A 26,068-nucleotide genomic window follows, 5' to 3' on the forward strand; every position below is an offset into this window, starting at 1 on the left:
TTGAAATGACGTTTTATAGTGTCCACGTCGCCACCTTTTTTTCACATGGACGACAAAAAAAAAAAATTAAACTCACCATTTTAAATGATATTTTTAAAAATACTATTTGAAATGATATTTTCAAAAACGTCATTTCAAATGGCGAGTTTAATTATTTATTTTTCAAAAAAAAATAAAAAAAAAAAAAATAAAAATTATAATTTAAAATTTTAAAAAAATAAAAATTTTAATTTTGATTCAAATAAAAATCATCATTTCAAATTAGTATCTCTATTTCAAATTATTTTTTTAAAAAAATATCTGAAAAAAAATTGGTGTAAAAAAAAATAAAAAACACCATAAAAAAAGAAAAAAGGGGAAAAGAATTGAAAAAATAAAAATTATAATTCTAAATTTTAAGAAAATAAAAATTCTAAATTTAATTCAAATAAAAATCATCATTTCAAATTACAATCTCTTTTTAAAATTAAATTTTAAAAAAAATATCCTAAAAAATTAATACCTTAAAAAATTAAAAAATAAAAAATACCATAAAAAAGAAAAAAATAAGAAAAAAATAATAAAAAAAATAAATTTATAATTTTAAATTTAAAAAAATAAAAAATTTTAAATTTAATTCAAATAAAAAACATCATTTCAAATTACTTTTTCCATTTTAAATTAATTTTTTAAAAAAATATCTCAAAAAATATCTTAAAAAAATAAAAAAATAAAAAATACCATAAAAAAATTATTTTTCTCATTTTTATCTATTTTTTTATTTTTATGATATTTTTTTAGATATATTTTTTTAAATATTTTTTTAAAAAATTAATTTGAAATGGAGAAAGTAATTTGAAATGATGTTTTTTATTTGAATTATGATTAAAATTTTTATTTTTATTTTTTTCCCATTTATTTCTTATTTTTTTTCTTTTTTATGATATTTTTTATTTTTTTAATTTTAAGATATTTTTTTATGATATTTTTTTAAAAAAATTAATTTAAAATAGAGAAAGTAATTTGAAATGATATTTTTTATTTGAATTATAATTAAAATTTTTATTTTTTTAAAATTTAAAATTATAATTTTTATTTTTTATCATTTATTTCTCATTTTTTCCTTTTTTATGGTATTTTTTTAATTTTTTAAAGATATTTTTTTGGGATATTTTTAAAAAAAATTGAAATGGAGAAAGTAGTTTGAAATAATATATTTTATTTGAATTAAAATTATTTTTTTAAATTTAAAATTATATTTTTTATTTTTTTATGATATTTTTTATTTTTTAAATTTTTAAGATGTTTTTTTGGGATATTTTTTTTAAAAAATTAATTTGAAATGGGGAAAGTAATTTGAAATGATGTTTTTTATTTGAATTAAAATTAAAATTTTTATATTTTTTTAAATTAAAAATTATAATTTTTATTTTTTTATTTATTTCTTATTTATTTTTTATTTTATGATTTATTTTTTAATTTTTTAAGATTTTTTTGAGATATTTTCTTAAAAAATTTAATTTTAAAAGGGGATTGTAATTTGAGATGGTGATTTTTATTTAAATTAAAATTAAAATTTTTATTTTTTAAAATTTAAAATTATAATTTTTATTTTTTTTATTTTTTTAATTTTTTTTATGGTATTTTTTATTTTTTTTACATCAATTTTTTTTAGATATTTTTTTAAAAAAATAATTTGAAATGAGAATACTAATTTGAAATGAATCAAAATCAAAATTTTTATTTTTTAAAAAATTTAAAATTATAATTTTTATTTTTTTATTATTATTTTTTAAAAATAAATAATTAAATTCGTCATTTGAAATGATGTTTTCAAAAATATCATTTGAAATAATAAATTTATTTATTTATTTTTTTTATTTTTTATATGGAAAAGAGATGAAAAAGAACGGTGATGTGCATACCATAATACGCCGTTTCAAATGATGTTTCATAAAATTTATATTAATTTAATAAATAAATTAAAATTTATATTATTTTTATAAATAATTTTTTTTTAAAAATTATTTGAGTAAAAGACTTGCAGAAAGCAACAGTCAGACAAGAGCAACAAATGAAACAAAGCAGCGCGCTTCGTCATCCATCAAAGATAGCCTCCAAAAAAAGTCACCCTGCGCACACCGGATCGTACATCCTGCCACTAAAATCTGTGCTTTTTCGGGTCTGTTCTTTGCGAAACTCCTTTGTCCGGCTCTCGGCCATTTCCGAAACCAAACACACCTTCCGAAAGTTGCTTTCCTTTCCCTCTCCTGTCGTTTCTTTCCCTCTTCTTTTCTTTCGCAAGCCCTTCGCTACATGCATCATCTTCAGACCAGCGGAAATCCCAAGCCCAGATCACCAGAAACCCCCCCATGGCCCTACCCAAACCCTCGCTCCCTCCCTCTCTCCTCCTCCTCCTCCTCCTCTTCGCTTTCTTTGCTTCCACTGCCAATGGAACAGGGGTCTTCAGAGTGCAGCAGAAGCTCTCCGGCCGGAAACCGGGAGCCATGGAAGACTTCAAGGCCCATGACAGCGGTCGCCATGAGAGAATCCTCTCCTCCCTCGACTTCCCCATCGGCGGCCTCGGTTCCATCAACAACATAGGGTACCCGTCTCGTCTCCTCAGCAGAAGATTCCATCCCCTCGAAAACCCCCACCTGTCCTCGCTTTTCTGGTTCTAAAATTTGTTCTACAGGTTGTACTATACTCAAATCGGGATCGGGACGCCTCCCAAGAACTACTACGTGCAGGTTGACACCGGAAGTGATCTTTTCTGGGTGAATTGTTTCTCCTGCAAGGGTTGCCCGAAGAAAAGCAATTCTGGGGTATGAGAAATCCGTGCTGCATTTCTCTTTCTTGTTCGTAATTAGATGCGGGAACTTGTAAACGTGGGTGATCGGCTTCTTGAATGTCGTTTTCTTGATTTTTTTGTTTTTGTTTTTTTTTTTCTGCTTGCTCGACTGCTTTTCCTGTGCAGATGAAGCTGACGTATTATGATCCACGTGGTTCCAAGACTGGAAGCCTTGTACCATGTGGCGAAACGTTCTGCTCATCAGTTTATAGAAGCACGTATGCCAGTTGCTCCTCCAATGAGCTCTGCCTGTATAGGGTGGTGTATGGTGATGGGAGCTCGAGCACTGGGTATTTCGTGACAGATTATATACAATATGATGGGGTTTCTGGTGACCACCAAACAGAACCGATCAATGCAAGTGTTACATTTGGGTGAGTCCTGTGCTGACTGTGAAGTCAATCATTCTTCTTCTTTTTGATCTATATCAATTTATATAAACAGACCGAGTTTTTGATGTATGTGAAGTCTAAGGTCTAGAAGCTGGATTACAGATAGCAGTTACCAATGTATTTCTATTTTTGTTTTATTGTTATTACTTTTTTGTATTCTAGTTTAGGAGATGGAAATATCATTCATGAATTGTGCTTTCGTTGTTGCAAGCTTAGTATCTCGGCTCTCTCTCTCACATTGTGTGCGTAAGTCTGTTTTGTTTCTCTTCAAATATTCAAACCTAAACATCTAAAGGAATCCCTGGGTTTAAGATCATTCGAGTGTTTTCTCTTCAACATGGAAGAATCCCTAGGTCTCCCCTTATGCAGAAGTTTTACTTGGTCCATGGACTTTTGCCTGCCCATAACTTACCTGGCAAGGTGTCACAAGTGGCTGCCTAGGTGCCTAGACAGTCTTGCCCAGGTGGTTGGACAATCAATTGCCTAGCCAACAATCGTTCTGCTTGCCTCATGTATTCTGCTTGCCCTCATGCAATGCGGCAACTCAATCACCTATTTGAGCACATGACAGCCTAGGGCTGCCTTGGTTTTGGGCTGGCATCTTGTTTATTTGATAATTGAAGGCATCAAAAATTTTAATTTATTATCTCTTTAAGTAAGAAAATTATTTACTTCAAGAGTCCATTCATAACATGCTCTACTTAGGAGCTCTTTGGATGCTAGTAGCCTAGTATAAACTATCCATGGGAATTGTCCTTACATAGCTTCCACTTGGAATTTGTTGGGAATTAGTTAACAATGTAGGAAAGATTTCTTTCAATTAAGGAAAGTCATGATCATAAATCCCAAAAATATCAGGATGTGGGAAATCAACCTTTGAGAGGAAAAAGGCATCCCGATTTTTTTGGATTACTGACCTTGCGGAAGTCCTTAACAAATTTTTTTCCAATTACTTCTCTCCCATTTGTACTTTCCCATGACCCTAGCAGAGGTCTAGGTTATAAAGGTCAGCCCACACTTGCATTCAAATAGGCCCTTAGATATTAATTGATGCTCGAACATGCTATATTTCGAAGAAGCTTTAAATCACTCAATTGAAAAATTATTTGCTAAAACTAAAGTAGTTGAGCCAATGATTTCATCATTGCATGACTTAAGTAGTTGATGATAGTTATATGATATTCTTTTTTTGAAATATAGATCACTTTATATATGCATATAATTGAGGTTTGCTTCTGCACCTTACATTCTTTTTTCTCCAACTAACTATGTGTATCAACTGAATGGTCCACACCTACCAATTCAGCCGATGCTAACCTTAAGTGCCGATTATGAGTATTGGGCTGCTTGTAGTTTTTCAAAATCTAAAACTATTTTTATTTTTTAATGAGAACAATTTGGTGAAGAAAGGAAGATCTATCCTTGTATCAAATAGTAAGTAGGTATGGAAGGGATGTGTCCTACCTCTCTCTCATTTTTGGCTTTTATTTTGCTGACTTCACTCAATAATGATTTGCCTTATCTATCCATTGCAGAGGGATGTGCTCTCTCTCTCTCTCTCTCTCTCTCTCATCCATATAGACGTGGTTGGCTCATTTTCCATGGTTATATTTATGCTTCCCTTGTAGCCTCTTGATTGTGCCCTTCCCAACTTCCTAATAAAATTTAAACAATTGATTAGGTGCTTTTCTCAACAAAACTAAGACCTTGGACTAACCTTGGATTGTAATAAACCAAGATTGGTGCATGAAATTTGTGGGATTATATATAGGAAATCAAGAATTGGAAGAGGAAAAGTAGAGTAAGAGTGATGTAGACTTGCAAGATGACTAAATACCACCTAATTTAAAACTTGGAAGGAGGGAACAAGGTAGGTGCTTGAGCAAAAGTGGTTTGGGAGATTGAGACCCAAGCTTGTAATGGATGTTGAGGAGGAAGTGGAGGTTATCGGAGAACGAGAAGTTGGCAGCTTCTAGGTATGTAAACACACACCAAAAGAACAAAAACAAGAAGAAGAGGAGGGGGTGGAAGGAAGAAGAACAACGGCATGCGACTAAAAATGCAGTAGTCGAGGTTCCATGACAAAACGTTGGAGAGAGGAAAGGAGCAAGGTTTTAAATACCATGGACAAGGCCATTTTGGTTTTTCTATGGAAATGAATGCTTGATGTGCTGACTAAGTTGGCGCACCTTTCTTGACACTGGAGATGAGGAACCAATATTCGCCGTCTCAGTATCGGACCCCATACTGGTGAAATCTCACTATAGTATTAGCATGCAGTATGATATGGTACTGTGTTGGTATGGGGCAGTTCTGCATTACTAGTATGGTATGGTACACTACGTATCGTCCAGTGGGGTGGTATGGTGAACACATGGGGAACTATCCCAAAACTTGGGATGGTGGGATGCCCCATCATCTACCAGTGCTTGGAACATTGGAAAAGATTATACAATCACGTGTTAGAAACAAGATAACATAAAAACAACAAAACTTTCCATTTTATGCTAATCATGTGATGGCTTCCACCAACCAAGTATCAATGATGATGTCACTCTTTCCCAATACCTCAACTTTTTTAAATTTTTTTATTGGCTCAATCAGTAATGAGAGGAAATACCACTTTTAACCTTTTCCTATTTGAAGGTTCAAGTTTACTATCTAGTATCGATATTATAAATAAAAACTTACCAAGCAAAACCCCATATGACTTTCTTAATTTATTAGGAACTTTTTTGTTCAGGTGCTCGTCTAGCTTCTTAGGTGTTCTTTTAGATGTTTAAAGGGGTCAACCAAGATTTAGATTGCGGTTCATCATACTGGTGCTTATCGTTTCGAACCGAACGTATGGTACCATTACTAAACTAAGACTCGATACATTGAACCTTACCCTATATTGGGCGTATTGACACTGTACCAGTATGGTACTAGTACAGGGTCGATACCAAGATGACGAACATTGGTTTAGATTTTAGAGTCTTAGTATTGGTATGAATACTGTGTTTTAATACATGGTATGCTTGTTTGTGCCGGCACAAGAAATTTGAGACAGAGTATCATGTCTCAGCATAATAGCTTAACTGGATGCGTACTGATACTACTATCTTATTGGTATTGATACAACTATCTTATTGGTATGATCCTATGGACTCGTATGCTATGGTACTTTGGTCCATGGGATCAACACCTAGGATTGTCTAGGCGGCTTGACAATGTTGTTACACGCATAATTATGCTCTTGGAGCCATTAAATGCATATGCATGTATTTGCATTCACACAAACATAGAAATTCATGCATGTGCAAATCTTTTCCATAAATAGTCTTTCTAGCCTTTTAAGTATTCAATAGGAGTTGATCTAACTGTAATATAAGTATCTTAAGTTCTGATCAATTCATTTTTTTTTTAATACATTCTAACTAAATACATCTGTTGCGGATGAAATTCGTCCCGGGTTGGAGGCGCTGAGCACGACGAAGCCTGGTGAGTCAATGGTGGCTGGACCTGCAAGAAAAATTTTCGCCGGAGGTGCTTCGGTGAAGACGCTCCGACGCTCAAGTAAAATTTCTCGTAACAGGAGGGGAAGAGTGAGTAATTTTGAGGAGGAAAGGAGGCGTACCTTTGGGGTCCCCTGTTTACCTTTTTTTATAGGTGAGCTTGGAACCTTGGGAAGATGAAAGGCCATAAAAAACCTTTTTGCCCCTCGTCATGTTCTTGAGCACCACGCCTGGCCCTTTTATTTTCTAAAGGCTGGAGGATAATGTCACCTCATAGCAAGTGGGAGCCACTTCCATTTATTGCATGAATTGATAGCCAGGGCCTTGGGAATGGCGGGGCTCATTTCACTTTACTCGTGAACATTGCTCTCTTTTAAATGGGATGACGTGATAGGAGTTGGAGGCTGATGTTGAGGTCGGAGGCCAATGATTGGTCAACTGAGAACAGATCGGCAGTCGATGCAGGGGCCAGGGCCACCATGGAGCTCGTAGGCCAGGTGGAGATCGGATGAGCATAGGGGGCGCTATCACCCACGGATATAAGCTGGATTCGCGGGTGAATTCTCTTCTTTTTCCTCTCTGCCACCTTTTCTCTCTCCTCTACCTTCTCTTCTTTTCTTTTTTGTATTGTTCTGATGCCAATGGGAGGATGGGATGCGGAGCAGGCATTGATGATGCATCTGATTCAATAAAATTGTGGATTATTTGGGCCAACTTCTCTTCTTCTGAGCTACCCATTTTCCTCCCAGCCTCCCTCCCTCTCTCTCTCTCTTTTATTATCTACTGATAGATGGGAGAAGAGAAAGGAGGGGGAAGTTCGGTTCAGGTTCGGTGCATAGATAATTGTGCCTAGATGCCCCCGGCATCGGCTGAAGCTGGGCATGCGAGAGAACTTGGGGCCTGTCTACAGACAACTTTGGAGGGGCATGACCCACCATACAGTGCCACGGTTTGGTGGGACCACGAGGGGGTTACCTTTTCCCAGAGTACTTTGTCATAGTCACTGGGATGACATATAATCAGGAGTAAGGATCAGCCCAAGATCCTCAAGAAAGAAGCCGGGACCGTAGTATCTCCGAGATCGGGGTGCTCCTTGGAACAGCATCCGATGTCTGGATGCCATATCCGGGCCGACAGTCATGTTGCGGATTGAATCAAGGATCGGCTGCCAAGACCAAAGTGGTCGGCTGAAGTCGAGATCGGCCCCATAATTTGCTGCCGCTGGGATCATGCTTATTTATCACATTGGGTTAGTATTATATTAATATTTTTGCATGCCATCTATCACGAACCCCTTTCTTGTCTGTGTCTTTGGCGTAGCTGGAGTATCACTCCCCAACAACATCTATTTTGGTCCATAAATCTGATTTGACATGATTTACATCTCTTAAAGAAACCATATATATATATATGTGTGTGTGTGTGTGTGTGTGTGTATGTATGTATGTATGTCGAGAAAAGGGAGGGTTAAGACCCACCTCAATTTCATTGAGAAAATAAAAAAAAAAAATATAGGTTCAGGTGCTTGAGTAGTTACTTGTTGGTGGTTGACCCGATAACAGAAGAATTCCAAGCCCTATAAATGGAACCCATAGCTGATGCTAGAACTAGAATAGGCATTTTTTTCGTTTCCGACTCACACAGGTCCATATCTTTGTTTTTCTATCAATTTCTAATTCCAATCTCCCATGATAAGATTATTTGAATCCTAAACATGGAAGCTATGCAACTAAATAAGTTATCCCATCAAAGAAAATAATAACCAAATATAAATGATAAAATACCAAATTTTGTGATCAGCACTTTGTAATTGTTTCAAGTTAGGATGGTAACCATGACTAAGATGTTTAAGTGTTGGTTACTTAAAAAATTCATAAACCACTATCGCTTTTAAACAGAGTTGTGATTTCTATTGTGGTGAGCTGGCCCATTGGTTTAGGGATTATAGATATGCAACATTCTACTTTGTATCTGAAATATTTGGGGCATGTTGTGGGATGGTCTTTTTTTGTTGTACTTTTGATGGTTACCGACATAAAAAAGGCAACAACCCCGGTTACTGTCATAAAAAAGGCAACATCCCTTTCTAGAAGAAAGTAGTAAGGGCTCCGTCTATCTTGGTGATAGCATACTAGACTGAAGAGAGGTTAGGTCCTGGAAGATATCCGAACCCGAGGACTCTCTGGATTGAGACATCCCAGTCTGTCTCAATTGGGATGTCTCAGCTAGGCTGCGATGGATTGAGATTGTGGCATCTTGACACTTGGGATGACCTAGCATCCCAAGATACTAATTTTTTTAATTTTAATTTTTCCATTCTTCTGTCCTTTATTATTCTCAATGGTTGTTTAGGACAATCACAGGAGTATCCTTGGACCTTGCCGATACTGATCCTATGCCATGGTGGCCCGATCACAGACTGGGTTGTCCCTTGGTATCAAAATTTATAACCCTGTGTATAAATATTATTTGTGGGGCATGATGTGTCATTTTTGGAAAGTTTTAATGCTTCTTAGTAGTGAAAGGAGGGTTTGTCTTACATATTACATGTCAGATTTCCTAATTTGAGCCACGACAGCAAACTGATGAATGAGGCAGAACTATGGTATGGTTAGCAGAGTTTGTTCCTCAACTAGTTAGTACTTAGTAGATCAATGACATTAGTTATTTTTTTTCATTTTTGTAGGAGATGGATACGTTTGGTTTTAGACTATTTTTAGGTTATAAGTAGCCTTGACAACAAATTAATTTGCTAGTGTTATTATTATAATTATTATTTTCTTCTATGAGAAACGACTACATCACAGTCCTAGGACATGATGAAATTAAACACTCAAGTTTACGATAAATATACTTTAAATTATTTTCAAGGATCAAATTCAGAAAGTATATTCATGGGAATGTTTTCAAATTTCAGTCTCCTTGATGCTGGTGGTGGTTCATTTTTAGCCACCCTCCTCTTCCATGGTCCTAGCTGATGCTTCCTCTTTCTCACACTGTCCATAAACTTGTTGGTATCCTAGGTTTATATATGATGCTCTTTCACATTATTGATACTAGCTTTTGACACATGCGATGCATTTTTACTTCTGTGATTAATTTTTTTTTAAAAAAAATTACTGTGGGAAATACAGATTTTTGAAGAGACTTAAAGAAGAGGTAGAGAGGTGGTTTAGATCTAACCCCTGTCTAACACAATGCATCAGGACTTGAGAGGTTACACAAGACTACATTTTCCCTCCCATGTGATTACTGAATGAGGAAATCATTGAACATCTAATCAGCATTTGGTGGAAGCTCTAGACGTTGGTGGAGCCAGAGGTGTGTGTTGGGGGGGGTTGGAGAGCACAATTGGCTCCCTAAAAATCTCAGAAAAAAATGCATTAGTCTTATTAACATTTATCTGGCTCTCACTTTCCAAAAGGCAAAAACAATTTCTTTTAAATGCATGATTAATGGTTCAGATAAAAGAGGCGTCTTTGCCTTCTATAACTAACTTTTGAAATATTGATCCTGGTAGGCCCCACTTAAGGGTAAAGTTATTAGCTGCAGCTTTATCCAAAATCTTTTTTAGATATTTATATATAAATCTTCAAAGGGTACATTTCCTATCAGAAGTTTCTTAACAAGGACGTCTCACATCTCAGTAACTTGTCTGTCTGGATTCTGAAGTGATGTTGATCAGATAAGGGTTTTGGTTGGTGTAAAGGGCAAAGAACAATTTGCAGAGTATCCAGGATGCAGAAAAGTTCATCTTTGAGGAAGACAGGATAGAGAGTTCATAGAATATGTTCTGTTTTCCATTTCCTTTTTTTTTTTCCCCTGTTTTTTAAGCGGAAGAATTAGCACATAAAATGACTTGGGTAATATTCATTTCTTTACTTTCATCTCTTCTTTTTCCTCCAAAACTTCAGTGATTGTGTATACCATGGTTTTAATTATTTTATTCTTTCTGGTTGTTAGTAGGAAGCACATCTCATACATTATCCTTTTTGATCCAAAACATCCCTTTTGGGTTAGCAAATTAAAAAAATAATCTTGCTTTATTGTTGCCATGTTTTCTTTTCTTGTTTTATTTGGATCCAAATTGTTGCTTCTTAGGTTGTGTTTTCTTCGTAAGAAAACATGTTTTTTAAGTTACTGATGTTGCCTCCCCATAAGCAATATCATGACACTGCAATTGGCTCCAGAATTCCCTTGATATATAGAATCTATATTCATTAATATATCATTCATATTCAACGAGAGTTTTTACCTACATAACTTTCCAACATGCATAATGCAAATTGAGGACTGTGAGGTTTTCATCATTGCATGTTTAGGTCTTGTTTCTTTCCCTCAAAGAAAAGTCCGCATAAATTTCAGTTTGGCATGTAAAGTCAATACCTGCATTTATATTTCCCTTAAGCACTTTAGATTTACTGCATTGCTTGCTTGTACAGTTTACTACAAGACAATTTTTGTGATAATCATGAACCCTGCAGAAGTTTATAATTGTTGTTGTCATCCATAATGGATTCCTCACTCCATGCATGTGAAAAAAAATGTCTTTACTATATTAATCTCACTTTGAGATTTGTATGGAGCTAATAGTAGTTTATTGGTCGGAAGATCTAAGTCAGTCGCTACTACTTGGTATTGATCAAGACGCCTTAAACCCCCGTTTTTGTCTTTTCTACCATCTGAAGGTGGGAACAACCTAGGAGAGGATTAGTAACAAATTAACATACTGCAAATGGACATACTGATATGAATATCATTGATGTAAATGACTTCTATTTACTTAAGATATTATGCATTGTAAGGAACAATTCCCATACTTGAGTTCAAGAAAAATACTCAACAATTCAAATACCTTAGGAAGAAAAATTTAACCTTGCAGCTCAAGTTTAAATTCCAGGTTTTACTTTTAAATGCTAGGATATTTCTTGAAACTTAAAGGCTTACAAACTTCATTTTGCCCAAACATTGCTAAAGTTCAAATGTCTGGTAAGATCATATATCTTAGCCTTCAAAGCATATCACATAAAATGATACTAAATAACATGAAATGCTTGAACAGAAACATTCATTTTCAAGTGTTATATGCACTTACACATGCATATTCCTATGTACATTGTGGGTTATTATGCGTCTATGAACCCACCAGGCACTTGATGTGGCATTGGTGTAATGTTCATCTTGAATGTTGAGCAAGCTTTGGTATCACTTGATAGTTCATTGTTCTCTGGCAAGCTAATTACGTTTCAATTATTAATGCTCATGTATATTTGATTGGAAGTTATGCAAAGTTATGTATTAAATTAGTGATAGAAAAACTCAATGCATGTTGACTAGGATGACTGGGAATTTAAATCATTACACTTAGCATATTTATGCAAAAAATCAACACTAAGACAATAAAATATAAGAAAAATGGCCAAAATAAATTGGAGAATGTAATAGGCTGTATTAGCCATACCAAAGCATGTCAGTTGGGTACATTTTGAAAAAAGAGCATGACATGGCACGCACTAACAGCTAGCTGTGCATGCATCCCCATACTTCATCACCTTGGCATTTGACTTCTTGATAGGAGTGTTTTCTTCCCACTTATATATGTAATTATTTGCTTCTTGATTTTCGTAAAATGATGAGAGTTGAAGATTTATAGATTTTTCTCCATACTATGTTTTTGTTTTTCTCTTTGTTGCCCGACACTTCCCTTGCTCAAGTATTTATTTTTTTAAACCTTTTACCTAAGTTTAATCATATTTTGAACAGGTGTGGTGCTCAACAGTCTGGAGATCTAGGTCCATCAAGTGAAACAATTGATGGAATTCTTGGTTTTGGACAGGGAAATTCATCAATGATTTCTCAGTTAGCTACCTCTGGAAAAATAAGGAAGATATTTGCGCATTGCCTAGATTCTGCTGATGGGAGCGGAATTTTCGCTATTGGAAATGTTGTGCAGCCAAAAGTCAACACAACCCCATTGGTGCCCAATCAGTATGTTATGTCAACCTACATCAATGAAGAAGTTTCTGAGCATGCCTGTTTTGTTCTTCCTTTATTAAATTTTACTCATGATTTCACATTTGATTTAACCATTATAATCCTTTTGCTTCTTAATATCATTGCAATTTGTATTCAGTATACACCCCTATCTGTTGGAGCATTGTGGTGTAAAACTGTATATCGTAGTTGGACACACAGTACATCAAAAAACAAACCCTGTTCCTTTTTTCCTCGACTTAACCTTTAGCAGTCTTACATTTATCATGTGAAGGTCCATGATTATTAGATTATTATATGTATAAAGGAAGTAGGTTGGCTTTTCTTGGGTAGCAAGCATACAGGTTTCTGCTGGCTGTAGTTGCTGTGGATTGAAATGTGTGCAGAGCAGGTTTAAGATGCATGCCAGCCCGGGAATGCCAACAGCACAAGTTTTGGGCAATCCATCTTGAATCTTGAGATGAGTTGCATGGCATCTGTGGCTGGCAGAAACTAAATATTCTCACTGCTGAGTAAAGCCGACCTGTCAATAAAAATAAAGATCAGTTCTATTGAAAATGGAAGGTTAATAGGAGAGGGATGTGCTTTTGAATGAATGATGGGCTTTAGAATTTTTGCTTCGGTCACTTGAATTTTTCTGAGGATTCAGGTCCCAACGGGACATTCTGCGGGACATCAGGATAGAATACCATTCCATGTGTCGGGATAGGACTGTCTTGCCAGTGTCCCAGCATCCTGATCGGAATATCTTAGGACATCCTCTATCCCAAGTGTCAGGACAGGATGGGATGATAGTGCGTCCCATTCCATGGAAAAACTGAGACAGCCCTATCCCATGGGATTTAAAACCAACTCTCTGCATACATATTGAAAATTCTGGGCTGAGGTTGCTTAAAACTTGAGCAGAATAGGAAATAACAAAGAGATCAAAGGGGTAAGAAGAGAAAAAGTTTAGCTTTGAATTAGGTTCCTTAAAGACTGTTATCTAGTTCATTCTGCTCTGTTCAACAAAAAGATGGAAAGGAAAAAGAAGCATATGCTACTTGTTTTAATTTAAATAGATAATGATGAGAAGTACCTAGTGATAAGTGAAGAAAGAAAGTGGAAGGTGGAAGAAGAATAAGGTAGGTGGAACCTACATGCTGCATTGACTCATTTATCTTGTTTGTGCAACATCTCTTATTAATTATGGTAAGCAGCTGCTATCAAGGTCTGCCAGATAACATGATTATAAAACATTTTCCACCATCAATACTCTACCTCAACATGGAACTTGAATGTCACTAGGCTCCAGCATGGATCATGTATTAGCTAAATCATGTTCTGGTATGTTGGTGAAATTGTTGGCTAGCTAAATCATGCCTTGCTAAACCTGCACCATGTCAGTTTCGGGTTCCTGCAATTGGACCATTCACTTTTTCCTCCAGCGTCCTTGCTGGTGGTGTAATTTGAGTATAACCATCATGGCTTCCATAACCACTAGCCTATATTTTACAACTCTGGGCTATTTTCTTTCCACTATTGATCTACTTAATCATTTCTAGGGTTTCTACTTTCTAGCATAAGGGTATATGGTTTCTTTAACCCTAAATCTGCCATCGTCTACATTGTGGCTAGGGCTTCACCGTCAACAGCCATGGTTCATTGCTTAGGTTTGTCTGCTCTGTTGTCATCCCTCTCTCTTTCCCTTACTATTCGAGTTCAATATGTGGCCCTCTCTCCCTTCTTTCTTCCTCTTCTTTCTCTTCGTTCTTTCTCAATTCTTCCTTTTCTTACTATTTGATTTTAATTGTGTTTCTTTGGATCTTCACAAATGATCATTTTATGATTATGCGATCCATCTCTTGCCTTCTATGCTCATAGTCCGGCTTTTTGTCTTCTTTGGCTAGGGCTTCTCATGCCCATCTATTTCTTAATCTTTGGTATTGAGATTGCCATGAAGTTCTCCCCGTCTGCTAGAATTTCAGAAAGTTCTGAGGTTCGGTAGGACCTTCACATTTGATTCCTTTAACCCAATTGCAATTACTTATGTGTGGCATAATAACTGTATTTACTAGTTATTAGTGATACAAAATTTTTTTTCCCTTTTCTTTTGAGATTTCCATGGTCTCATACTCTTATTTCAGTTGTACTATATGAATCTCACCTTTTTCTTTTATGTACTGAGGTTAAGCAATCTTGCATTGCAACATACATTACTAAGCTTGGAACCTCCTGTTGTATGCTTGAATTTGTATGTAAACTATATATAGTCTGTATATTTGTGTATCCCTAGTGAGCTGTCATGCTTATTAGGCAGAAGTCCTATGAGCATATCTGCTGGCTTTGCAATATAAATGTCAATGCTTGCACCCCAATACTAGCTCCTTCTGTTCCATGGCTTTTAAGGTGTGGTGAGATATGAAGCTTAAACTTTGAATGGGTATGGATGTGGCAACTACTTGTGGTCTGTAAGGCTTTGCTAAAGTTTCAAAATTTTAACTTCCACAGGAAACATTACAATGTCAACTTGACAGGAATTGAGGTTGGTGGGACTTTTCTGGAGCTCCCTACTTATTTATTTGACGATGGAACCGATAGAGGTGTCATTGTTGACAGTGGTACAACCTTGGCTTATCTTCCAGATGCAGTTTTCAAGCAGTTATTCAATGCGGTGGGGGATCATTTTCTATTGTATTGAATTTCTAGGTTATTTTGATAGCTATATATATGTATTTTTGCTCATTTTTCAATATTTTTTTAGATGTTCAAATTCCATCAAGATTTGACTTTTTATAACAATGGGGTCTTCATATGTTTCAGGTATTCTGGAAGGTATGCTTTCATAGTTTCATCACTTTTATGACTAGCACCTTTTGATCCTTGTTATCTAGAAGTTCTTCTCCTGAATTTTTTCCAGGAAGTTAGCTGAATTGAATGATCACAAATCAAGATATATGCCTTTTTGGTCGAAATGGCTATATGTTGTTTTTATGCTGTTCCTTCTAATATGTAATGCTTATGTATTTCTCCCATTTTTATCAAAATGGTTTGTGAAGTGAAGAAATTGTCTAGATCTATGCCTTGTTGATTATGAATTTCTATATACCTTTTTATTATTGCTCTTTCTAATATGGAAATCTCATGTATTCACCCATTTCATTTGAATTATTATGCAAAGATGGCATTGTGATGTCTGCCCAGATTTATGGTTATGTTTCAAGTTATAAATTATGTTTTAGTTTATGATTTTGATTTTGGTCCATTTCAGTAGTTTTGAGCCAAAACCAACTGAAATTGCTGTTTTTCCATTTTCTTTGTTTTAACAAATATACTTAATATTTTCCAACATTTTCTAAAATTTGTCAATGTGATTCAATATCGCATTTATCTGTGGCTCTAATGATACAATGATGTTATTTTGGCTCAGCATTGTTATTATAGCAAATGAGATGCAATCTTGATCTGTCTTTCCTAATTAGAAAGCATTACATGTTCTTATGATTCTTCTTTTTTCTTGGAAGAGCTTTTTCTCTTGTGATAGAATATAATGATAATATTAAAATGGAATACTGAAATAAAGTGATTTTTGTTTAGATCAGTTCCTGTGAGATAGAATGAAATATGATGAAAAATGGTTTTTTCCTTGCTTAGATGAATTATTACTAAAATGGAATGGAATGAACTGTGCTTACATGGTTTTTTTCCTTCTTAAATGAGTTACTAAAATGAACTAGAATGAAGTATGCTTAGACAGATTTTTCTTCTGTTGGATGGGTTATTCAAATGGAATAGAATGAAATATGTTCAGAGAAAAGTATAGTTATATGCAAAAATTAGAGTCTATTAACAAATCAGGCATATTCAGGTAGAAACTGGTGTCTATTTTTAGCTTGAAATAAGAAAATACAAAACAAGTATCTGACACATACCATACACATCTTCGATAAGTATCAATATCTAATATATATCTAGTATGAGTGAGTCTTGAAATTGAAGTATCAGTGCTTTGTTACTTGTCAAACAGGCTTTCTGGTGGCTTAAGGATTGTGCAAGTCATGCACGTAAGGAATCCTGTGGGATCCTGATCCCACATGAGATCAAAGTAACACAACGGAAACTACAAAGTAGAAGTAAAAATTAAACTTAAAACTATAGTAGAAAATTAAGCCAATGCAAAATTAACCAAGGGATGTAGGAAAATAAACTAAACTTGAGCAAAGGATAACTAGAAGGCCCCACATCTTCCATTCTTGCTGGAACTTTAGCCCACATTCTGGTCTTCATAATGTCTTGGCAGAAGAACCTTGTTGTCTCACCTATTTATGGCGTCGCACCGCAGGCTCTCAAGTAACTTCTCACCACTCAAGAAAATTGAGAAGAATCTCAACATAATTTTTTAATGCTTTCAGTAGTTGTTGAGGCGTAAGAGGTAGATAGGAGATGGTACTTATAGGAGATATCTCCTGAACTCATTAGGTTTTTTCCTAATTCCAGAAGGGTACAGATTTAAAAAAAAAAAATAAATAAATAATGAGTCATAGAAAATAAATTTCAAGTCTTGTTGGCTTTAGAACTAGGGGTGGCAATTGGGTCGGATCGGGTATAAATGGGTCGGTTCAGATACGGGTCGGGTCAGATACGGGCCTGATCTGTTTAAATAAACAGATCAAGTTTTAAAATCTGAATTTGACCTATTTAATAAACAAGTTATCCGACCCGACCTGTTTATAACCCATTAAAAAAAATAAAATCCAACCTATTTAATAACTAGTTTTAAAAAAATAAAAAACAAAAACCTGCTTCCGTCTCTGATCTCTGCATTTTTGCCCTCACCACATCTTCGCCCGACCGCCTCTCCGGCCTCCGCCTTTGCCGCTCTTGGTTGCCTCTAGCTCTCGCAGCACTTTCAACTGCCCTGCTCTCGACTGGAAGCCCTCGCCGCACTATTGTTGGAAGGCTCGAAGAGGTCATCGTCGGGAGTGGGGCTCGCTGGGGAGCTGTCAATTAAGGGATAGGGCCTGCTGGATGCCGGGGTCTGCGATGAGGTGGCCGGCGGAGAGGCTTTGATTGGCTACAAAGAAGAAGAAGAGGGAAAGGAAGAGATCTGGCAGTGGCCGTGGCGGAAGTGGGCGGCCGAGATCCGGGATTCCATGAAGGGCGTCCGCATCTGGCTTGGTACCTTCAGCACCACCGTGGAGGCCGCCCATGCCTATGACTGTGAGGCCCACCGCATCTGTTCGTGGAAGTCTTTTTTTGGTGGAGAGGAATATGAAGGTGGAGGAAAAGTGTTTTTTTTTTTTTTTGGGTTACAAGAGGGCCTCTCTTTGTTCAAAGAAACATGGGCTGTCAGCTATTTTTTTTTGAAAAGAAAAATATGCTGTTAGCTATTTTTTTTTGGAAGGAGTAGGCATGACTTACGAGTATTTTTGTTTTTGATAAACGAATAAGCATTATTTTTTTTGAAAGGAAAACTCATGAGTGGGTAGTAGGCTGGCAGCTTCTTTCTTTTTGGATAACAGACTGTCAGCTATTCAAAGGGAAAAGAAATAAAAAATAGCCTCAGATGGGAGCGGCGGGATCATATAGGTGGTGCGGCAAGCCTCCCTCTGTAGTGCATGGCATGTTTTTTTTTTTTGAAAACATGCTCCTCTTAGATCGAGCTGCTTGATTTTAAAATTTAAATGGATTTTAAAAGCAGAAGACATTAATGCAGACTTTATTTAAAATTGAATAGATGCCAAATGGATGTATGACCCGACCTGACTAGTATGATAAACGGGTTAAATGGGTTAAACAAGTTGATAAATTAGAACCCGAACCCAACCCAAATAATAAATAGGTTAAATAGGTCGACCCGTTTACAATCCGAACCCATTTAATCCAAATTCGAACCTGTTTATGATAGGTCGAACATGGGTCTAGTTGATGGGTCAAGTCGCATTTTGCCATCTCTACTTAGAACTCATCCAACATGAGTTTTTGAAAGAAAGAAACAACAAAATCTAGTAAAATCCTTGAATTATCATTGTTGTGGAATGGCATTTTCATAAATATCTAGAAGTTCATCAGCATTGACATGTTCTTGATAAATTGTCGATATCTTCCTCATCCAACCTCCATTTTGGGTGATTCAAGATGCGTTGGAAAGCTAACTCAATACTAGATGCCATGGAAGTAGTTTCATCTGAAAATTTTAAATGTGTTGATGCTGGTGAAGCTTTGGATATGTGCTTTGGGTTGCTTTTTATTAATGCAACTAGATATAAAAGTCAAATTTTAAGCTAATTGGACACCTATGAGTCCAGTTCCACATTGTATTCTTCCTTGAAGAGGTGCTTATTAGTCTGGTGGTCTTCTAGAGCATGTCTCATCCCACCTATTGTTCTTAGCATGAATCTCAAGGATTTGGGCTTCAAGCTTGCTCAAGTAGAGTTTTCGGTGTAGCCATAATCATCTTGAGCAAGGCTCTAAATCCCATGGAATGGGGTTGTTCCGGTTTTTTCATGGAACAAGTCGCACCACCATCCCATCCCGTCCCGATACTTAGGATAGGGAATGTCCCAAGACATGCCGATCAAGATATTTGGATGCTCCTATCCCAACACATGGGACGGTACCCCATCTTGGTGTCCCACGGGATATCCCTTGGGACTTAAATCCTTGATCTTGAATTGTGGCAGCCTTCCATCAAACATGCTGCCCTTATGAGACCTCTTGGATGCTTGGATTGGATCCCTTGTTTAGGCATGTGGCAATTATATGGTCCCTGACTGCATGAGCTAGTCTAGATGGGGTCTTTGCTATTCTACTAAAGAACTGCCCAAACTACTGGAAATTCTATTTTTGCATATTATTGATTCTAGTTGAATTTGATATTTTTATTTGATTTTTCTTAATGAATTAGGAATCTTAAAGATCACATTACTTGGTATTATATTGAATTGAATGGCATTAAGTTTTGAAGGTCTCTTTTGAGTGCTTCTTTTGTGTTGTCTAACTTTAGGTAGACCTTGCAGTGCTAACTCCTTGGTTCTTGAGAGAGGACCTAATACTGATTGTGGTGATGATTGGTGACCTCAAAGGCCATCATGGTTCACAATAATTGAAAATCAAGTTTTGGAAGTGAGAGCCTAGAAATATTGGCTCTCTTATGCCTAGGAGTGTGAACTCTCCTATGTAAGATTTGAAGTATCAGTACCGAGATACCTATACTAGTTAAGGACTGCTATGTTATGATATTGGTATGTGTGATACATATCGTATAGGCACAAACATATGGTAGTTTGTGACAACATAACAAAGGTGACATTAACTTTCATGTGTTTGTATTGTATAGTTCCAAGGGGTGTACCGAGTATGGTTTCCCTATTTGTATGATATGGTGCACATGGTATGGATTGATATGAACTAGCGCTTCAACCTTTGCTCCTATGACAATCCTTAGGTTGAAGCATGGTATTGACTCCATGCAAGCCAACGCTCTCCATAGTTTGCAGGAGAGGAATGTATTGCCAACTTTGGATGGCTGTCAAGCAACATCAAGGACCATCAGTATTGATTTTAATTGAAAATAAGTTTCTTAAGAATGAGAGCTTGGGATTTATAACTCGTATACATTAATCCCTTGGTTATCTTTCATATATCTCAAATTCTCAACATGTGCAACATTTGTGATCATTGATATAGATGTTGTTGATAGCAAAGTGTGACCACGCAATAGTAAATGCAATGCAGGGCACATAATTTTCCTTTTTGATTGCATTGTTTCCTCTTATACTACCACAGACACCTATGTGGTTTATACACTAATAAGCATGCTGCAGCAGAGCTTGTGCTTGCTACTTGTGAAGTGCATGTCTTCTTTTCTATATAACCTTCTAATAATCTCCTTATCAATATCATCACCCTCTAAAGCCGAGTGAAGAACTCTTCATTTTTGGACATGCATATTTAATCAATTATTTAGATGATAATTAATTGAATAGTTAATGGGATAATTACCAACATGCATGCTGATCTAAAAGTAATGGCTCTAAATTATCTATACTTGCTCTAAATTTTTAAGATTTAAGTTAATTTTATTTTTTAGAAATTTTTTTTGCAAAAAATAACTTAAAATTTGTAGCTCTTCCGAAAATTAAAATGCTTGAGGAACCTTCTTAACACCTCTGGATGTTTCCCAACTGGAACAAGGGCATTTTGGTGCTATAAATTGTAAAATTATGCCAATTTCGGTCAAAGGTATGCTTTAGAATTATGCCCAAAATTGATGCAATTCCAACATTAATATAGTAATATTTTTTTGCAAACTAAGTTCAATATGCTACGTTTACCCCAAATTATTATTTTATCCAATAATGATTTATTTAAAACATTATTTTTATGTAAAAATAAAATAAATAGCCAAGAAGAAAACATGGAGTTGTAGACTGTTATCCAAGATACAACATATAAAAAATTTATGTCAAATGGGAAAGATTTTGGCATTATTTTTTCTTTTCTTTGATTTTGGTCTAAAGGGCCAAAAAAATGAAGAGAGCACCCTACTGGGTTTTAGTCTATATTTGGGCTTAGAGGTGCTGGGTCTGAGCCTTTTCTCCCCCTCTTTCTATATTTCTTCTTTTTTTCCAGATCACGTGTGAAGCAAATAAAGAAAGAAAGAGTCTCAGGCATCTCTTTTTGACATGACTTTGCTAGTACCTGTGGGTACAGCTGGTGCTGATCACTGGTTTGGTTCGCACCAGCCGGTGACCTGGCCTGGTTTTCTGAGTACTAAGATTCTGGAGCCATCTCTGGACCTGACATCTCATTAATATGATTCAAGACAGCTAAGACAGACTGGTAAAAACTAAGATTTCAATTATTGTTCTCACAATAAAATCAAGCCGTCTTGTTAGTTTTCCACAAGTTTATTTGTTAGGTGATGTATGTGCAGATATTGATGGTAATTGCTAATTTCTCTTGTGCAGTAAGCACAAATCTTCTCTTTCTTTTGAAAATAGATAGACATTTTAACACCTGCCCATCTTATTGTCCTAAAATGTCTACTTCTGATTTCTTTTTCATCTTCTCTCATTTCTTTTTTTAGATCATTTCATATAAATTTTATAAGTGTATCTTTATTCTGTATCTTTCTGAATGATCATTGCTCTTACCATGTGAGATATCATTGTATTATTTTAAGAAATCAGCTTTGAATATGCTTGACTTCTGGAGATTAATTCAGTCTTTTTTTCCAAAACATGAGGTATGCCTAAGGGTAAAATTGCATTTTGAATTAATAAATCAATTTTTGGTACGATGGTTCTTCCAAAATCAAGTTTAGCTGAGCCCAACTGTTTGAATATTGTTTATAAAGCAATTGTATCGGTTGTCATTAACTTTTGTTCATTTTATCTGTTGATCTAACTACACCTAACTTGCTAATTTGTTGTTCTACATATTATTGCAGTGTTGATGATGAATTTCCGCAAGTTACCTTTCATTTTGAGAAGTTTCTTACTTTGACTGTTTATCCTCATGAATATCTGTTTCCAAATAAGGTAACTAAGATCTGCAGTTGGAGTTTGTTAGTGTGGGTGAGGGACCTGTATTTTTGTTCTTTTCATGCTGTAGTAGCATTTGTTGTATAAACAGTTTCCTTGCTAAGCTTGCTTTGATGATGGACTAAGATTGTGCTAATTTTTCAATTATTCAATAATGCCTTGGCTAATTCTTTGCTTCTTTATATTTTCAATCAGAAAGGATCAAAGCAATCAGGATCATCATATAGCAAATAAAAATATAGCTTCTTGACTCAGCAATATCTGAAGGACTTTTAATTTGTGTTTCTTTTGTAGATTATTAATAGCTAGTATTCAGCATATTTAGTGCTTCATCTTAATGGACTCAAATGAATTTTTAATTCAAAGCTAGCTAGGAAGAAAATTATTTTTCTATTATGTCATTGATGGAGTATATAATCCTTGATGGAACAGGAGGAGGAAAAAGGGTTGTCACAGCCAATTATAATCAGATTCAACAATATTTTTTGGTTGTAGTGTGATTTTGCATTTTGAAAAGCTTATTTAAAGAGGGAACATATGGATGATTTCTTCATATATTGCTTACTTTAGCTTGTACTACTGTAAGTAATACATTTCCTGATGCAGCAAAACCAAAATCTAATTTGTAATTGAAGCAAACTACAAAAGCTGAAATTTAATTTACTGGAGTTCTTGTGACATGATGTAGAACCATTCTTTCACTTAGACTGAACTTCATAGGGACCTTCAAAAACATTGTGACCTTTAAGCTTAAAGCTTAAAGTGGATATTCTGGTTGTTCGGTCCTATGTGTTGGATTGTAATTATATGTGGTGAGTGAAAGATACGGGAGTACCGCAAGAAGCTAGCTTTTCTCTATTTAGTAGTAGCTAATGCAAGAGTTTCATACTAATGATGTCAGCAAAAACAAACCAATTCAGATGGAAAACAATGAAGAAAAATGTCAATAGTAGCAAAATCTGTAGCAGATGACAACCATTACTGATTCAAGTATTTGACACCCAGCACTAAAATTAAGTATCTTCAATTTGAGCTACAAGTGTTGAGCAATAAGTGTTGGGCCCGATGATGGCAATGTAAAGCCATTGATGCCTAAAAGATTTCATAGGGGAAGTACCAAAACATTCATTCAAAAAGGCTGATCTTGCTTAATATTCTGAAAAATGTAGTGTTTGGTGCTCATATCCCAGAATTGGCTCAAGACTTTAGTATGAATCATCCATTCAAATTTTGAAGATTGACTGTCTAGTGTTGTTGCCAAAATGATAACTTTGCAAAGCAGGTAAACTTTTCTAAAATGTAGTTTCCCACTTCCCACTTTCATATTATTTCTCGACTCACATCAGTTTCCTTTCATGGTAACTATGTTCCCAACAGCTTAGTGATCCTCTATGTATTATGTCTCTTTTTATTTCAATGTTAAGTTCTGTGGAAGTCCCACTTTGAATGTCCTACACCTTAGAGTCCTTTTTGTCACTAGTTATGATTCCACTACACAATCATAACAAATTTCGAAGCTGACAGAGATACATTATAGAAGATCTACCTATGCCAAGGCAATGTTCTCCACTATTGGAATGGATTAATGCTTTGACAATCTTTTCACAATTCTATTACTCGATTTCAATGTTCTATTGTCCACAATTGTCAAATTGCAACCACTTTAGGAATTGTATCATCTTTGTGAGAGACTCATTCTTGGATCTAACTCCCAATTGAAGCCAAGATCATGGGATCAATCACGTCCATGGTTTGCCGTACCGCTTGATGCGGGGCATACCGTACCATACCGATCTTGTATGCTATGCTATCTTGTATCATACTAACACTCGGTATGTTGTCTCATACCATATTGAACCATGTATCAATGTTGTACTAGGATAGTACTGGTATGGGGTCTGGTATTGAGATGGCAAATCTTGATCACACCTCTTCTCTAGTTGAGTGAATACTACCATAGAGCACCCTCATCTGATCTTCATTTCCCATAGTTAGTACAAGTTTAAAACCCTTTTATTTAGATTCAACTTGATCCTAGCTTTCTTACCTTTCACTCATTAAGATTCATGTGCACTATATGTGAATTTGGTGGTTGTTGGAGTTCATATTGTTATTTGGCTGCCTTAGTTCCTAAGCTATGCTTGAACATACCATATAGTCTTGATTGTTTCAAAAGGCCATTTTCTTGTCTTGGGACACTCAAAGTTTATCTTGAAATTTTTTCTTTTTGTTTAGCTTTTCATCATTTTCACCCTCATTTTTTCTTGGTACAATGTTTTCTTAACCTGGTTCGTCTCATTGCTGATCTATGAATTTAATTCATACATCCATGCATGAGAGTTTCTGATCAAAGCGAACCTAAACCACGTGATAACAAAGTGAGATGATTGAGGTTAATCAAGCACATTTGAGATTAAACCTGAGAAAAGGGCACAAATGGATGAGAAAGCCTTGTTGCAGTCATGTTAAAAGTAAATATTTCACTTGTGTTCTAACTGAAAGCTTATGGGAGGGTACAATATTATTCTTTTACATAGCCATAAAATAATCTGTAGATCTGCTACTAAAATTAAATGTGGATTCTATCCAGACTGATAATTCTCACTGAAGATATATGGAAATCAAGATTGTGATGATGCCTAGTAATATAAAATGTCAACAGCTGCTCAAACACTATAGTTAAGGAAAAACTGTAGAAACTGTAAAATTGCTATGTTAGAGTGTTTGACTTGCAATAATTAGTCATTTGAAATGTGGCTAAGTTGAAAATCTCAATTTCCTTTTCAGGATTCTGAGAAAGGACAGCAAATCTCTGTATGGTAGCAGTTATGTGCCCACACATATCTCCTTTAAATTAGCCAAAGTAACTTTAGTATGTCAGTTGGTTCCTCTTTCAATGGCACTTGCACTAAGAGAGGCTATGTGAGGATTCGTGTGGCCGTATTTTTAGTCCTCCATCAGCTATGCACTGGATAGATCTTGGATACTTATGCAGGATCAAAGAACTCAAATAATATTTTTTGGTTAGTCTTTTTGGATGACATCTTAGGTTGTTACAAATGGTATTAAAGTGGATCCGGTCCACGGCCTATGTGAACTAGGGGAGAGTATAGCACAGGCCCATTAGAGTGGACCACAGGCCGATTGCGGTGCTCTTGATTAGATTTGAATGAGTCTAGACCCCTAGCCTGATAAGGACGTCAGAGCTTACATGGAAGAGTATGTGAGGATCTATGTAGACGTATGTTTAATCCTACGTTGGCTATGCACTGGATAGATCTTGGATACTTATATAGGACAAAGGAACTCAAATAATATTTTTCAGTTAGTATTTTTGGATGAGGTCCTGGATTGTTACAAGCTATGGCCTACAAGGTGGCTCCCCACCATTATTCTCAAAACAAAAAAAAAAGAGAAGAAAAAGAAAAGAAAAAAATGCCAGATATGCTAGGCTATAGTCTAGTGGTGGAATCCCTTGTTTAAATGGCGGAGATTTTCTGTTGGATCCCTGGAGGTATTTTTCATAGTTTTTGTTTGATATGGGTAATTCTTACTTAATTTCTTTGAAATGTTGGTAGCATTCCCATCATTATTCTTAAAAGAAAAGGTAGCGGTATCAGCCTATTCTTGGTTTCTAAATGATCTTTATTAATCTAGTTTGCCTATTACATGTTTTAAGTTTTTGCTACAGTTTTAGCTAGAACTAATCTGTTGATCTGTTTATCTTTTAATATGTGAAACTAGATTTTCTGGCAAGTATTATCTATAATTTTTAGCCCTATATTATCTAGAAAAGAGTGCCAACTTCCTAATGATGTTGGTTTGCCA

At 35.5% G+C, this 26,068-nt stretch overlaps 1 protein-coding gene across 2 annotated transcripts in view; it reads left to right on the plus strand.

The window, feature by feature from the left end:
- Positions 1-2,074: 2,074 nt before the first annotated feature.
- LOC105048843 (aspartic proteinase 36) overlaps positions 2,075-26,068 on the plus strand; it is a 32,925-nt gene continuing 8,931 nt past the window's right edge. The window contains exons 1-7 of one of the 2 annotated variants that reach the window (XM_010928317.4): positions 2,075-2,584; positions 2,675-2,804; positions 2,957-3,204; positions 12,483-12,707; positions 15,204-15,366; positions 15,457-15,515; positions 22,147-22,237. In XM_010928317.4, the coding sequence (XP_010926619.1) occupies positions 2,352-2,584; positions 2,675-2,804; positions 2,957-3,204; positions 12,483-12,707; positions 15,204-15,366; positions 15,457-15,515; positions 22,147-22,237 (1,149 nt within the window). In that variant the 5' untranslated portion in view covers positions 2,075-2,351. Of the gene's footprint in view, positions 2,585-2,674; positions 2,805-2,956; positions 3,205-12,482; positions 12,708-15,203; positions 15,367-15,456; positions 15,528-22,146; positions 22,238-26,068 lie in introns of both variants that reach the window. The other variant, XM_010928316.3, reaches the window with a different exon arrangement.

This window comes from Elaeis guineensis, chromosome 7, assembly GCF_000442705.2.
Source record: "Elaeis guineensis isolate ETL-2024a chromosome 7, EG11, whole genome shotgun sequence".
NCBI classification, from domain to species: Eukaryota; Viridiplantae; Streptophyta; class Magnoliopsida; order Arecales; family Arecaceae; genus Elaeis; species Elaeis guineensis.